Source organism: Lissotriton helveticus, chromosome 12, assembly GCF_964261635.1.
Source record: "Lissotriton helveticus chromosome 12, aLisHel1.1, whole genome shotgun sequence".
NCBI lineage: Eukaryota > Metazoa > Chordata > Amphibia > Caudata > Salamandridae > Lissotriton > Lissotriton helveticus.
The window spans coordinates 71697634-71714192 of NC_136073.1; the positions used below are offsets into that span (position 1 = coordinate 71697634).

The 16559-nt window shown below is 47.0% G+C and overlaps 1 protein-coding gene across 2 annotated transcripts in view; it reads right to left on the bottom strand.

Annotated features, from left to right (window-relative positions):
- The window catches only part of DNAH2 (dynein axonemal heavy chain 2), a 3497426-nt gene that overhangs the window by 590843 nt on the left and 2890024 nt on the right, over window positions 1-16559 (bottom strand). For both annotated transcript variants that reach the window (XM_078670326.1, XM_078670327.1), the window contains one exon: window positions 14887-15020. In XM_078670326.1, the coding sequence (XP_078526452.1) occupies window positions 14887-15020 (134 nt within the window). The remainder of the gene's footprint in view (window positions 1-14886; window positions 15021-16559) is intronic.

Sequence of the window (16559 nt, forward strand, 5' to 3'; positions counted from 1 at the left end):
ACGTTTTAGATAGGAAATAACATTAAAAAACCTTAGAAATTCACTGAACAAAACAAAGGTTGCAGGGACTTTATAGTTAGGCTCAGATTTCAAGAGTACAAAACCATAGAAATTCAGCAGTTATAGTTACTTGAGCTAACTATAACCTACGGCCCACACTGCACTGCTCAGGACCTCACATATTACATCACTCATGACATGGTCAGTGACATCTCAAATGACATCACTGATGTCATCAACCAGTGTTTGGGAGTCTTTTCTAAAAGTTTCTGAATATTAAACATACATACTAAGGTATCACAAAAGTTAAGTTAGTATACTTTGTGTACTACTAATTTCCATTTTTTAACACATGCTATGTAAGTGGCTGTGTGCCTGTGTGTATCCATGTATTTGTGGATGTCTCATTGGCTGTATGGGGGTGTGAGTGGCTATATGGGTGAGTCAGTGGCGGAGTGGGTGTGTGAGTGGCTGTATAGGTGAGAGGATGTGTTAATGGCTATATTGGTAAGTCAGTGGATGTGTGAGTGGCAGTATAGATGAGTGAGTGGGTGTGTGAGTGGCTGTACGGGTAAGGAGCTGGTTGTATGAGTTGGTGTGTGAGTGGCTGCATAGCTGAGTGTGAGTATAAGTAAGTGAGTAGTGTGGGAATGGCTGTAATGGAGAGCAAATATCTGTGAGTGTATGTATGGGAAAATGAGTGAGTGTGCAAGTGGTTGTATGGATGTCTGAATGGGTAAGTGGTTGTGTGGATGTGTGAGTGGCTGTATGGGTGAGTGCGTGGTTGTATGGGTAATTGAGTGGGTGTGTTAGTAGCTGTAGGGGTGAGTGAGTAGCTGTGTGAGTGTGGTTGAATGGGTCTTTGAATGGGTAAGTGACTGGTTGTGTGGGTTGTGAGAAGTTGGCCTGATATATGATGCTCACTAGTTCTAGTGATCACCTCGTATCAGTCCAAACAACCCTTATGGTGATTGGTTGTAAGTCAACCTTATAGACCAGCTATCCTAATGGTAGCATGGACAAAGCAGTCTTAGGCTAAACTCTTTTGGCATGTGAAGCCAGCTGTTTTACCACAGATAACCCCTTGAATACCAGATGAAAGGACACCACACAGGTTGTTATACAGTATATTTATTAATAACAAACACCTCTGAACTCTTTATGAGATCAGAGGGCTAAGCACATGACAATCTCTTAGGAAAAATACGATAAGTTGCACAAAATTACAATGGTGCCCTAGGGGCACGACAAACCATATACTAAGTAAATGGTATAAGGAAATCGATAGAAGGAATGGAGCTGTCCAGAAGCTGTAGGTTCGCTGGGACTACACTATCCTAACCTCAGGTAAGTAATAGGAGGCCCACGGGACGCGTGTGCAGAGTGTGAACTCACACGCGAGATGCGTAACAACGTCTATGGACAGTACAGTTCAAGTTAAAGGTGAGTACGGACAATCCTGACTAGTTAGGACTAAAACAACTGTGGAACTGGACACTAGGACAGTTAAACTACCCTTGAGCACCGAAATGCTCTCGTTACCTCACCCACGGCTGCGGGTGCATAGGTGTCAAAGTGTGTTGGGTTCTCGCGTTGAAGTCAATGGAGCCTGGAAGAAAAGATGCTGCAGGCACCAGGAGGAAGATGTCTGGTGCGATCCACGGGTGGATCGAGGAAGAAGAGGACCTGAAAGCAGAGGGGACAGTGTTCAAAGTCACTAGCCAGTGACCGGTGTGGAACCAGGAAGGAACCAGATGCTGTTGTCGCGATCAGGTGAAGAGTGGACGCTTTTTTCTGCAGCCACGTGGACCAGGAGGTGTCTTCGATGACCAGGATGGAGCCACGAGCTGTCCAACGCAGGCTCTCGCTGTCGGCGGTGTCGGATTTGAAGTCAACAGGCCTTGGCAAAGGCAACCCACGCGGTGAGTGGAAACAGCGTCTGGAGTGGACCAGGAGGGTCCAGGGTGCTCCTCTCTTGGAAGGGAGCAAGGGCCAGTCTGGAGAAACCAGACCAGCAGTGAGGATTTCAAGGTTCGTCGTCTAGGAGGCCACTTGCCAGCCTGCAAGTGACCAGACAACGCGTCGAGCAGCAAACAAGCAGAAGGGCCCCACGCAGATCTCGTGGAAGCTGGAGAGCTGATCTTCGGTGCAGGAGCTGCTCGTGGCTGGGGCTTCTCAATCCCCAAAGCACTTTCTCGAGGATGCCTCTGAAGTCGTGCTGGAAGCGAAGTGCAGTCTCTTCAAGAAGGCCGGTCCCACGTGTCTCGTCGCACCCACGGGTCTCAGCTGTGCTGCAGATGTAGGTAGAGGTCGGAGAGGTCTGGGAGTCCGGGTCTCGTCGGGCTCTGAAGTCTGGATCCGGCAGGAAGGATGACAAAGTGGACCGCTAGGACGCTTGATGGTGCCTGCAGTTGCAGGGTGGACACTCCATGCCCACAAGGGAGATTCTTCAGTCTTCTCTGGAGCAGAACGTCGAAGTCCAGAGTTTCTTCTTGTAAAGTTGTCAGGATAAATCTAATTTGGAATGGGACCAGCTCCTACCTTTATCCTGCTAAAGGGGGCTGTACTACGACTAGGTCCCTCCTATGGGTGGAACCAGGAAGGGGGGTGGTTACACCCCCTATCCTTTGTCCGGTTTTGCGCGAGAACTGTGGCTGAAGTGCCCCAGCAACTGGTTTGAACCGGTGTATGCGCAGGGCACCTTGTGTGCCCCAGGCATGTCTCATTCCTTTCAGGCCTCCCTACCTCAATACACAAAATCCTGTCGGGGTGGTGCTAGCACCTCCCAAGGCAGGAAACCCTTTGTCCAGTCCTCCCTCGCTGGAAGGACTCCCAGCAGCAGGAGGTCACACTTGTGTCTGTGGTGGCAGCATCCATTTTGTGATGCTGAGGCTCGAGTTAACTTTAACCGGGGTTCACAGTTACATACATGCCGTGTCCCTCTAGAAGGGTGGAATGCTACCCCCGTCGCCAGAATTGGCAAGGGGGTAGTATTCCAATTCGTATGACACCTTACTCGACATGTTTTGATAATGTTATACCAGAGTTAGCATTCAACCGCGTGGATTATAATGCACTAAAGTGTATATGGTATATCGTTATCATGGAACAGCTATAAGGACTTGGTTCCGCAAGCTGCAGACAGGCTCACCTCATGCTAGAGCACCATTTCGCATAATTCCAAGCACTCTGCCTTCAGGATTGATAAGGCCTGCCATAGGAGTGACTGATAGGAATATATGTGTCCATTTTGGGGTTAGATATAGGTAACTATATCTACGCCAAAGGGTGATTACACCACCTTGTCCCAGCTGTCTTACCAGCCAGTTGTGTCTGTTTAGATGGCCAGCCAGGGGTGGCATAATACATGCTTCAGCCCCTGGTAGGCCCTGGGTACACCTATGCCCAGGGTCCCTAAGGTACACTGTACAGGGACTGACAAGGTGGCCCAGTACCAATTGGTAAATGCACCTAAAGTACATGGATGTCAATTTAGAGAGAGAACAGCTAGGCTGTGGGTCTGATTAGCAGGCCCACAGCCAGGGAAAGTCGTAAACCAGTGAAGCAAAAAGCAAAAATCTGGGGTGACCATAGGATTGCAGACCCCACTCTCCTACATGGGTCATGTCATCAGTGATGTAATTTAAGATGACGTCCCTGTAACCTTTGTTTTTTTCAGTGAATTTCTATTTTTTTATTCTATAAGCTAACTATAACATCACTGTATTTAGGGATGCACTGCAGATCTCTGTATTTTTAATCAGAAAGATACAGAATTGAATCCTGGTTGGAGCAGTGGAGAATAGTAGCGTGTGTATGTTTAGTACTAATAGGTCTCAATCTGTTAGAAAGCACCGCAACTATATAATTTACTCTTTTAAACTTACATAACACACAGTATAAAATGGCGGAAGACAAAATCTTCTTCCCAAATTGTTCCAGTCTCTTGGATTCCCTGTCTGGGAGTGTGGTAGTGAATGTGCTCTGGGACATCCAAGCTTGGACAACCAAGCTCTCAGGGGTGGGGTGTTGAGACAGGAAAATAGGGTTGCCCGGGGCCAGGCGATGGCGTCGGGCCACGTTCCTAGCCATAGGAGCCCCTGTGTTGGGCCTGGACCAGGTGCCCGAAAGAACGTCATAAAGTGCCTCATTAAAAGGCAGCAGTGGCTCCACAGAGGTATCCGCCGGCTGAACCACTTCTGTCAGAAGGTTAGTCCTGATGGCCACTGTAGGGAGTAGGAGGTTGAGGGCCTCAGCTGCGCTACGCAACACCACTGCATAACTTGCACCCTCCTTCGTAGCCACGGCAGGAGGAGTGAGCATGCCAAGGTCAGGGGAGGGCATCCCTCAGTTCCTCTGCCCAGTCCGGGTCATACTCACACTAAGCTGTCAGAGGATCCTCAGACCCCTCACAGTCCTCCCCTTCCTCCGAAGGTTGATGTACATGCCGAAAATAAGGAGGCTGGACATAGGGGTAGAAAGGCCCCATTGGCTTCGGAATCGGAGTCGAGCGGCGCCGTTCCGGCTCCGTGTCCATGTCGGGCTGATACCGGGGGCGACATCGTCCGGTGCCACGGACAATGTCGGAGGTGGTACCATTGGGGTCGGTGGAGGTATAATGAGGTCAAACGGCGTTGACTGGGATCCAGGCCTGGGTCCTGGGGGCCCTGCGGTGCCGGGGCCATAGCCGACAGCGGTGTCGGAGCTGCCGACAGTGAAGGGCGAGGGTCCCCAGTCGGGCCCACGGGGCCCGTAGGTACACCGGCGGGGCCCGATGGCCCAAAGAGGAGGGCCATGGCTGTCAGAAATTCCTGCAGCTGGGGCAGAGTCGCCGACGGACCTGGGAAGGGCAGGTAGGCCGACGGCGACACCATAGGCTCAGCCGGGGAGAAGTGGAGGAGGCACCACCCGCACCCTCAGCTGCGTTGCGCGCTGGCCGAGGGGAAGTCATCCAGCGATGACGCTTCTTCAACCTCTTGTGCTTCGTCTTACCTGACCCCGAGTGCGAAGACTTCGATCCTGAAGAACGATGGTGATGGCTCCACCACCAGACCCTCGACTTCCCACGGGACCGGGACATTGAGCGGCGCGGAGCCAAATGCCGGACCTCAAGCAACTTCCGGACCGCTCCCGCAATGTCTTCGACACCATGGCCTGGCAGTCGGGGCACGACTTGGGGTCGTGGTCGCGCCCCAGGCAGTAGAGACACACGCGGTGCGGGTCCGTTACCGACATCATCCGATGGCAGTCCCCGCAAGACTTGAAACAGGGCATCCCTACAACACCAGGAGTCGATTGACTCGAAAAAATAGAGACAAAAAGCCTAAAAAAACTCAGTCAAAAAATGACTGGGGGTACCACTCTCTCCGGACCTGCGCTTGCTAGTGCAGAAAAAGAAAGAACTGAAGTCAGCGTATGAGGGTAGCATGTAAGTAGCTGCCGCAACGTCATCTTGGCGACCACAACGCCAATGATGGCTGCGGAGCCGCACAATGCCACCTTCCGACACGCAGGGGTACTGCTGACGAAAACTTTCCGGATCCAGTCTGACCTGGGGGGAATTCTAAGGTATGGAATCTATCACTATGTATTTCTTTCAGATATAGACCATGGTATACATGTTCTAAAAATATACCCCAAACACACTATGGCTATTCTGCCAAATAATAAACTTTCAAACACAGGATTTGCTTTTCTAAAGTTGCTCAGCACATTGTAGCGTTTAAACACAAAAGCCATTAAAAAAACTATTGATCAGATACTATAACGGCAATACAGAAAAGCAGCAGCTTGCAAACCAGCAGCAACTACAACCTGGGGCGGCCACAGAGTAACAGATGTGCCAAAAGTCAGCCCAGCTAATATTTGCTAGTTGGTGGCTAATGATGCCAAGCAGTTAAAGAAGAAAAACAACTAGTGATATAACTGTAAATCGGGATGGAATGATGTTGGGTGTCAGAACAGTGATCTGTCATTCGAACACAGAGATGATGAGAGAGGACATTGTAATGCATACTGGCTCAGGCTGGCAATGTCAACACAATAGCTTTAAATAAGCGGGTAATATTTGGCAGGTGGAAAATGAATCAAAGCATATTGAACAAAAGATGGACACTGCAAGTAGAGGATGTTGATGCCATCCCAGTGACAAGAACAAGTGGTCATCAGAGACAGTGATTGTGAAGCCAGGCAGTGCTGAGCCTAGGAACATTTAACAGGGAATGCAGCAGGGCAAGGCAATACTAGAGTGATGCATGTTATTACAAGGAACACAAGCATATCAGTGATGTGCTAACAGTAACTGTAACAGTGACCAGCGAAGGTACCCACACCAAAATATCGGAAGATTTACAAACCATTGCAGGATGGGAACGGCACAATTCTTAATGTAAAGCTTATTCCTGAAAGGGAAGACTTTGTTAACTGCTGCAACTGAAAAACAAAACCACCAACTTGCCACAAGTAGTGAAATGAAGCCTTCTTACATAAACATGTTTATGTTTTCCATAGTTTAGAACTAAATAGATTCTTTACAAAGACTAACATCATCCTAGAGAAAAAAATACAGGGCGATTGTAGCTGAAGGCGTATATAGGACAGAAAAGCGGGACAGGGCACAATACCACTTGGACATAGGAAGGGGCAAATATAATCTTGGGATTTACATCACCCCCTGGCTCCAGTCTCCTGGTAAGAGCGGAGAAAAGGGGGAATGATAAGTGACCCACAAAAGAACATTTGCAGCGAGCTTACCTGTTAAAAAAAAAGCAAATCACTAGTTGGCAAACCGTGTGAGCCAAGCATGGTTGCCTCATGAGTGGTACTATCACTGGCCAAGTCTGTCAAGCAAGGGAGTGCCTGTGCGCATCAGATGCAGACTGCATACCTGATCCCACTTTGTGAAGCGTTGCCTCTGTCTTCAGCTGGCAATCGCTTGTGAAGCCTGCCAACAAAGTAAAGGTATTGTGGAAAGAGTGAGCCACTGGGAGGGAGGGAAGGTTCATCTCTTTTGAGACCGACTTAACCATAAACTCTTGAGCGGAATCAACAAGACCCAAGAGATCTACACAAACACAATCCACCAATTCTCCCAGGGGAGGAGGGGGGGGGGCAATTGTCCGACTTAGCTGCCCTACTGCAGCAACCTCAGAGATGTGTTAAGTGCAGAAAAGACCAGTTTGCCTCCTTTAAGAACCCAGAGTGTAAACAACCCTGGGATGACGCGCAGTGACACCCAACCCAAGGGGTGCAGAACATTGGGACAGGATGAAACCAGGTCAGCGGCGGAGCTACATGGTTTAGTCTGCCTTCACCAGATAAAGTAATGCGCACTTCTGCATGATTAAAAACAACGCACTAACGTTACTGAATGTATTTGTTTTAAAAGAAGTTTGTAGAAATTGTAGCACATGTCCAAGCATTTATCCTACACTGTATATAAACAAATACCCCCTCCTCTCTACTTTGATAAAGGTACATCCCAAAGCACAGAGATACGTAAGGGCTTATGGCGTGAATAAACCCTGCTTATTTGGACTGATGCCTGCGGTGTGGTTTTGTGCCTGAGTGCTCGCTGAGGAACGCCGTTCTTACTTTAATATATACTAGCAGCCCGCCCCAGCGTAGCCTGGGGCAGAAGGGGGCTGGGGGCAGCATTTCCGGATTGCGGCAGCGTTGCCCGGGGCAGAAGGGGGCTGGGGGCACATTTCAGGCTTGGGTGCACTCTCGCCCCGGCCCCCGCCTGCCCCGACATTGCCCAGACCGCCTCCCGCCCGCCTCCCGCCTTTGCCTTACCTGAGCCGCCGCTCTTCCCCGCGCTCCGGACTTCACCGCCACTCCTCGCTGCTCGTCACCGCTCCTCCCCGCCTGTCGTCATCATGCACGTTGCGGATTTTGCTAGGTCGCGGCTAGCGCAACGTCACGGCCGGCGCTACTTTTAGGGGACTACTTTGTTTTTAAAGTTTAATTGTTTAATTTACGTTTTTTTTTTATGTTATGCAGTCTATGTCCATCTACACACCCTGAGGATTACAACAATGTATTGGGTGTGTGGATTGGCGCTGTGGTTCCCGAGTTTACCTTGCCAAAAGGTTTCTGTTCTCTCTTTATAATAGTAGTATAGAGTATAGATATATATATATATATATATATATATAAATCGTGGAACAAACTCTTCGAGAAGGAAACGGCATCCTTCATTCTATTGATTCTCTCCGGAGCCCCAGCATACCCTTGCCAACATACAACCTTGACATCATACTTTCAACCTCAGCAATAAACTCATCAGCAATTAACTCACCAAAGTCCTCAACTCCTTAATCACCACAGCCCACTTCTCCCAAAAATGAAAACATGCTGACGTGAAGCCACTGCCAAAGAAGCCATCCGCAGACCCAGGGGAACCTAAGACCTACCGTCCTGTCTCCCTGCTCCCTTTCACAGCCAAGACCATTGAGAAAGCCTTCAACAGCTCATCAAGCATCTGGATAACCACAACCTTATGGAACCCTCCCAATCAGGCTTCAGAGCTAACTACAGCACAGGCAGTCCTTATCGCAGCCACGGACAACATCAGAATGATGTTAGACCACGGAGAAACAGAGCAGCTCTCATCCTCCTGGACCTCTCAGCAGCCTTCAACATTGTATCCCACCACACACTGTTAAACAGACTCCACCAGATCGGAACCCGAGGAGCAGCCCTCAGGTGGATCACATCCTACCTAACAGGAAGAACGCAGAGTCATCTTCCCGCCCTACTCTTTGCTCCTGTGGTGTACCTCAGCTCAACCCTCTTCAATGTTTACATGACACCCCTGGCAAATTCGTCAAGAGCCACACACTCAACATCATCTCCTATGCCGACGACACCAAACTCATCCTCTCCCTGACTAACAACCCAATGACTACCATGGACAAGTTCCAAAGATGCATGAAAGACGTGGTCGTATGGATGAACAACAACTGTCTAAAACTCAACCCTGACAAGACAAGAGTACTCATCTTGGGGAATACCAAGAACACCCTCTGGAACAAAGAATGATGGCAACCTGAGCTGGGCCCCCCAAACCCACTGAACACTCCCACAATCTCGCCATCATCCTCTACAGCCAGCTTTCCAAGAAGGTCAGCGCCGTCTCCTCCACTTGCTTCCACACCCTCTGAATGCTCAGGAAGGTCTTCAGATGGCTCCCACCCAACACCAGTCGAATAGTTACACAAGCTCTCGTCACAAGCAGTCTATTCTATGGCAACTGCCTCTACGTAGGAATAACTGCCCAACTATTGATGAAACTCCAGATTATCCAGAACACTGCAGCCAGACTCATACCTGACCTCCCTAGACGGATTCACATCACCACTCACCTCAGGAAACTCCACTGGCGACCAGTAGCGAAAAGATGCTCACCCACCCTTACATGGCACTACAAAACGAAGGATTGGAGTACCTCAACAATCAAATGAACTTCCACCAACCAACCAAGAAACTCTGCTCCAATCCCTGCTCTGAGCAGCCACCCGTCACATTCGGCGGATGAACAGTGGAGGCTGCTCCTTCTCCCACATCGAACAACCTCCCCCTACACCTTAGAGCCTCAACATCGCTCCAGTGGCTCAGGAAGGACCTCAAGACTTGGATGTTCAACCTATATGAGAACAGGTAGCTCATTTTCTCAGCACCTTAAAACCCTCATGGGTGATGCAGCAGCGCTCTACAAATTTGGATGATTGATAGGTCTGCTTTTCCTTAGAATAGGGGTGTTTTTTGGTTAGAGAATAACTTTGGCCCCATTTGACGAATTTTCACTCACAGAGGAAGGCATGCAGCCCCAAGCTATTAAACATTCCCAGAGACCCCATCCCTCCCACGGGGCAGATATTATTTTTATGGGCTGGAAAGATATGCAGCTCTCTTTTTGGAGCCACAAGATATCTCTGTGACCCATACCCTGGAGTCTGGAGAGAGCCAGTATCCCAGGGACTCCATCCCCAAAACATGACATATTCCCTGCCCGAGGAGGGTTTGGGGAGGGAATACAAATAACATTCCCTGCCAACACTCTCCAGGACAGGGAACATTCCTTTGCTCTTGCATAGCGGGAACTGAAATAAAAGCTAAAGTAATTATAACTGGTTCACTAGTGATGCCCTGTTAATTTCGTCACATATTACCATCATGCATGACATGTTTTATGACATCACTGTTACCATCACTGCAACATCTAAAATGACATTATTGATGACAACACTGTGCATGGCAGAGGAGTGAGTTACAGCTACTTGAGATAAGTATAACTGGTGGATTTCATTGGTTTTGTTGGTAAGAAAAGTATGATCAAATGACATTTTCACCTAATTATAACATCCTTTTAACCTTTGGTATTTTTCAGTAATTTTCTACGGTTTATAAAAAAATGTAAAGTAAGAAATTTCAATTCCTATTTTAATTCCTAACTGTAACTTCACTTTAACCTTTGTTTTTTAAGTAATGTAATATACATATATATATTTCTCCGGGATCCCGCAAGTGAGTGGGACAATGCAGTGCTACTGATGTTGATTCCCTGAACGAGAGGTCTCTATACACAAACTTTGGAGTGCTATAGTACGTAAAATACCCAAAGGTGTAGTATAGCACCAAGGGCGATCTCTTCTGGATATACGTTTCTGTCTTCGACCCTTTATTACTCATAAGAGGACAAGACATTTACCAGGGTTGAGCCATGAAGGATAAAGGATGAGGGCATTAAGTAAGTGATCTACATGAAGAAAGCATTCTTCAAAAGATAATCACCCATAAAAGGTTGGCCAATTAGAAAGTCCAGAACTTGCTGCCTGATGTATAAAACCCAAGTTATTACTGTTTGTTCTAAATTTAATTGTGAACAAATTTAATTTGTTCTGGTGAAAGAGAAGTTAATCCTTCTACTTAGAAGTTAACAAAGAATCACTGATGACACATGGAGAAAACTGGACCCTCCTACCCTACATATTCCTCTTTCTGTCCTATGTAAACTCAGTTGCTGCCCAGCTTGGTCTTTTACATTCACGTTTCTGTCCTAGATTTTCTCTACTCCATTTCCTAAAAGTTCCATTTACAGCTATAGCCTCTTGGTGAACTCTGGTGACTGAAGGATCTCAGACTTATAAGTACAAGGGCTACCAAGGGTGCCCCAGCCATGTGGCCCTATCTCTTCCATACCAGAGCATCTCAGACTTAAACGCACCATAGATTATCCATGCTCCAGTTGCACAGATTGGTCTCTCATCTTGCTGAGGATTGCTAATAGAAAAGTATCTAGGATTGGCAGTGCGTGACCAGTTGCATGGCCCTAACTCTCCTGTACCTCGGCATCTCAAATTTACAAATACCAAGGATTTCAAATACCATGAGGTGCCAGTACCCCACAGGCATGAAGCCCTATATCATCCATACCCCGGGATTATAGATTTAGAAGCATCACATATTACCAGTGCTCAGCTAGTGGCATGGCCCACTCTCTCCCATACCAGAGCATCTCAGACTTGTAAATAGTAAAGATTGATATTGCTTTACCAGTTGCTTGGCCATATCTATCCCAATCCTGAGGAACTCATAAAAGCACCATGGATTGCCAATGCTCGACCAATGACCCGGTCCTGTGTACCCCCAAACCTGAGGATCTCACACTTAGAAGAAAATTGTATTTACCTTCGGTAGAGATTCTATCTAGGGCAGTTCCTTACCTTAAAATATTCCCCAGGCGTCAGACTGGACCTGGACCTTTAGCTCTGGTGGAATGAGTTCTTAAGCCCACAGGGGGCTGCTTCTTGGCCTTTGCATAGCAGATCTTAATGCAGAGGAAGATCAATCGACAGATGGTTCTCTTCTGAAGTGCCTTCCCTTTCTTGGCCTCCATAAATCTAACATAGAGTTGATCGTCCACCCAGATATCTTCAGTACAGATCAATGTAGAAAGAGAACGCTCTTTTTGGATCCCAGAGGTGGAGTTTCTCTTCTTCCTTAGTAGGATGAAGGGGTGGAAAAAAGGTAGGAAGGGTGATGTTCTGACCTTCGTTAAAAGGTGTTGCTACCTTTGGCAAAAAGGATGCTCTGGTTCTAGGAACCAATTTGTCTGCGTAAAATGAAGTGTAAGGAGTGTTATTTGATAGAGCCTGTAGTTCACTAACCCACCTGGCATATGTTTTAACTACAAGAATGATGGTTTTGATAGTGAGGAGCCGAACAGAGCAACGGTCCATCAGCTCAAAGTTGAACACATGAGAAAAGCGGGAACGAGATTTAATTCCCATTGGGGCATAATGAAACGCATCGGAGGAAACGTGCAGTAAATCTTTAAGGAATCTAATCACAATAGGTGGCTTGCACAGGGAAGGTTGGTCCGACAACCTTAGAAAGCTGGAAATGGTGGACAGATATCCCTTGACTGTGCCCAAAGCAAAGCCTTGCCAAATTAGGGATAGAACAAGCAAGAGAACTTCGGACAATGGAGCAGACAGAGGATTAACCGATTAAGACGTGCACCATGCATCAAACTTCTCTCAACGGCAGGTGTAAATAGTTTTTGAGCATAAACGCCTGCCTGACAGAATGGCATTACACATTTCAGGAGGAAGATAAAACAGAGAATGGGAGTGATACGGAGAAGTCAAAGAGCACTTCGATTTGTTGAACTTCTTCCTATGGGTCTTACCTGCAGTAGTCCAGGATTGTGACGAGGACTGATGCGAGCGATTGAGCAGTACCAAGACCTCGTATGTGAACGGGACAGGGAGCAGCACGGAAACGCATGGCGAGTGGCAATGAGCTTCATGGGCCGCTAATGGATGGCTTCGGAGTTCATATTCCAGCACTCCGCGCCCAGCGCAGAGTCGTGGTACCTCAACAGGTACCACAGACACACCACGTAGGGGTCTACCACTGACATATGTTGAAGACAAGCACCACAAGGCTTGAACCAGGTGGGTTTCTTTAGGGACATCTTTGGGGGAAAAAATGCACACTAAAAAAGTCGACAAAATGTTGAAAGAATTCAGTCAAAAAGTGTCCGAGGGGAGCTCCTTCCGGGTCTGGAATGATGGCGTGGAAAAAAAGGAACTGAGATCAGAACACTAGGGTGGTGCCTAGATAGGTAATCAACCATTACTACGGAGGCTTTACTCCGCATACCATTACTTTGCAAGCGTTACAACGCATGCGATGCAAGAACGCGTAGCCTTTACTACGCAAGTTGTAACATCGCATGTGTTGTAATGGCTAAACAAACAAGGTACTCACTCGGGTACTTTCAGCGGGACGCAACTTCAGGCAGAACTCCTCCCAGGAAGCGATGCTGCAAGAAGGAAGGTGCGCAATGACAACTGCAGGGCGAGGTGACTGGGAGCGGCTGATCAGTGATAGGGAAAGCGGACAACGTCGTCATGGAGTGAGGGGGCGAGGGGCGCGAAGGAGTCCCGCATAGGGTTCATCAGCTACAAGGAGGAAGTCAGGAGAGGTAAGCCAGGGGGCGTTGTCCTAGGGGGAGGGTCGTGTAGGCAGTAATTCTTTTTAGGTTTTAGGGAAGTATACTTGTGTATGTGTAGTGTATAGTAGTGTATTTGGATCTAGGGTAGTTTTGGGGGTAGTGAAGGGTAGTGTTTGGGATTGGGGACAGGACTGGGGGTAGGGGCGGGGTAGTGTGTTAGGATTTAAGGTAGTGTTGTGTTGTTAGTGTTTTAGGGTTTAGGGTAGTGTTGGGGAGTCGTGAAGGGTAACGTTTGGGAGTAGGGACAGGACTGGGGGTAGGGTCATGCTGGGGGTAGTGTGTTAGGGTTTAGGGTAGTGTTGTGGTGTTAGTGTAGTGAAGGGTAGTGTTTTAGGGTTTAGGGTAGTGTCGGGTAGTCGTGTAGGGTAGCGTTTCAGTGTAGGGACCGGACTGGAGGAAGGGGCAGGGTTGTGTTAGGGGTAGTGTGTTAGGGTTTAGGATAGTGTTGTGGCGTTAGTGTAGGGTAGTGTTTTAGGGTTTAGGGTAGTGTTGGGCTACAGTGCAGGGTAGTGTTTGGGTGTAGGGACAGGACTGGGGGTAGGGGCAGGGTTGTGCTGGGGGTAGTGTGTTAGGGTTTAGGATAGTGTTGTGGTGTTAGTGTAGGGTAGTGTTTTAGGGTTTAGGGTAGTGTCAGGGTGTCGTGCGAGGTAGTGTTTGGGTGTAGGGACAGAACTGGGGGTCGGGAGAGGTTAGTGCAGGAGGTAGTATTTTAGGGTTTAGGGTAGTGTTGTAGTGTTGTGTAGGGTCGTGTTTTAGTGTTTTGGGTAGTGTTGTGGTGTTGTGCAGGGTAGTGTTTGAGTGTAGGGAGCGGGCTGGGGGAAACAGGAGGGCCGTGCAGGGGGTAGTGATTTAGGGTTTAGGGAAGTGTAATGGTGTTTGAGTATTGTAGGGTAGTGTAGTGTTTTGTTGTTTGGGTAGTGTTTTAGAGTTTGTTACGTGTAGGGTAGTGTTTTCGTATTTAGTATTTAGTGTAGTGTTGGGGTAAATGTTTGTTTTTATTACTAGGCAAGTCTTTAGTTCGCATACATTAACACTTGCAATGTAAAGGTATGCAAACTAAAAACTTGCGTAGTAATCGTATTTGCTAAGTAAAAGCTTCGTAGTAAAATGCTGCAAAATAATGGTAAGCGAAATAACGAGTCATATTCGCCTAAATAGGCATCACGTGCATCAATCACTTTCAGTGTGGAAAGCGCCACTCAGAGCTGAATGATGCCACTTCTCGGCACAAGAGAGGATTCTCAACAATTTCTGCATCTAGTCTGACGCTTGGAGAATATTCTAAGGTAAGGAATCTGCGACTAGTAGTCTCTATTAGACATATGATATATTGCCAGTACTTAATCATATCTCCTGCATACCTGAGAATTTCATCCTCAAGCTCCTGTAGTTTTCGCTTGCCAGCCGCAATGTTAATAACCAGCGAATCCTTTTGCTCTTCTAGCTCAGGGCGCTCTTTACGTACCACAATTCCCAGGAGTTGAGCCTCCATGCCCTGAAAAGGAAGAAAAGAGAGAAGAGAAGCTGTAAAGCATAGATGTGCGGCTTTCTTTCATTTCACTTATATACAAAACAAAATAGGAACACTAAACGTTCAAAGCCTGCCTGCTGTCATTTTTAAGTTTGTATTGGAAATCTGAAAAATAGATAAACAGGAAAATGTGGCACCTTCGTATAATCATAAAAAAGAGTGACCTGTGATACCACACAAAGGCGGAAATATTGCTATTTATAAATCTAGTGAACATCTCACGATGGAGAAACTACTATCAATTACATCTTTGAAATCATCAAGGTCTTTTGGGCATTAGTGTTCTGTACAGGTTCACAATCCAATACATACTTTCTATTATGATCTAAAAACCAAAACGTGTTTACTTTCTATAGTTTCAGTTTATTTGGTCTAAGACCTCCAAGGAGATCAAAAAAACATTTAAACATACATAAACATGATAATTAATACAACTATTTAAAATTAAAAATGTCAATACAATTTTAAAAATACTTTAACCAAAGTTAAAAAAATGTGGTACAAATTAGAGTGTTTCACATGGACTATAGTATATGATAATGCTTCTTTAGCACTTGTGATCCTGTTGTTAGTAAACATTGGATATAAAAGCTTTCAAACAACATTTTTTAACAATGCCCAAGAAGAAAACAAGTTACTTACCTGTAACTTTAGTTCTCCAGTATTGGAAGCTTTCATAGATTCACATGCCTGAATCATTCCCCGTCGTCAAGACGGGAGTCTCCGGTACATAAAAAAGCAATGCTTAGTAGTATAGCAAACTGAAAAGAGGCCTAGGCCCATTTCCCTTTTGCAACCCATAGCCTTTGTTATGTAAAAAAGGCCCAAACTTTTCTCTGAACCAATCAGAGCTCCTCACCCTCAAGAACACTCCTGAGAGAACCTTCTGCCCCTCAGATTTTCGCACACTTGTGCCTAAAGAACACTTGTGGTGCCAAATCCGAGGTGAGCCTCTCAGGGGAGGAGGGTGGGTGCATGTGAATCTATGAAAGCTTCCAATACTGGAGAACTAAAGTTACAGGTAAGTAACTTGTTTTCTTACTCCAGTATTGGAACTTTCATAGATTCACATGCCTGAATCAGAATAGCGAGCAGTAAGATACGAGCACATTTCTCTGATACATTTCAATATGAAAATGAAGCATAATATCATACCTATATACATATATATATAAAATGTGACTTTGTAAAAACAAGAGAAATTACGGATGGAGGGATGGAAAGAAGGCTCACCGTTACTGGATGATATTCCGCAGTACCGCCTCTCCCACCGCCGCATCTGACTCTGAGGCTGCCTCCAAGCAGTAGTGCCTGGTGAAGGTGTGCGTGGATGCCCAGGCCGCTGCTCTGCAGATATCCTGGATTGGTACTCCTCCAAATAGTGCAGTAAATGTGGCCACTGCCCTCGTGGAATGCGCACGAACTCGTGCATGTAGAGGCTTTCCAGCAGCCTGATGACAGTAGACAACTGCACTGGAAATCCATCTGGCGATTACCCTTTTA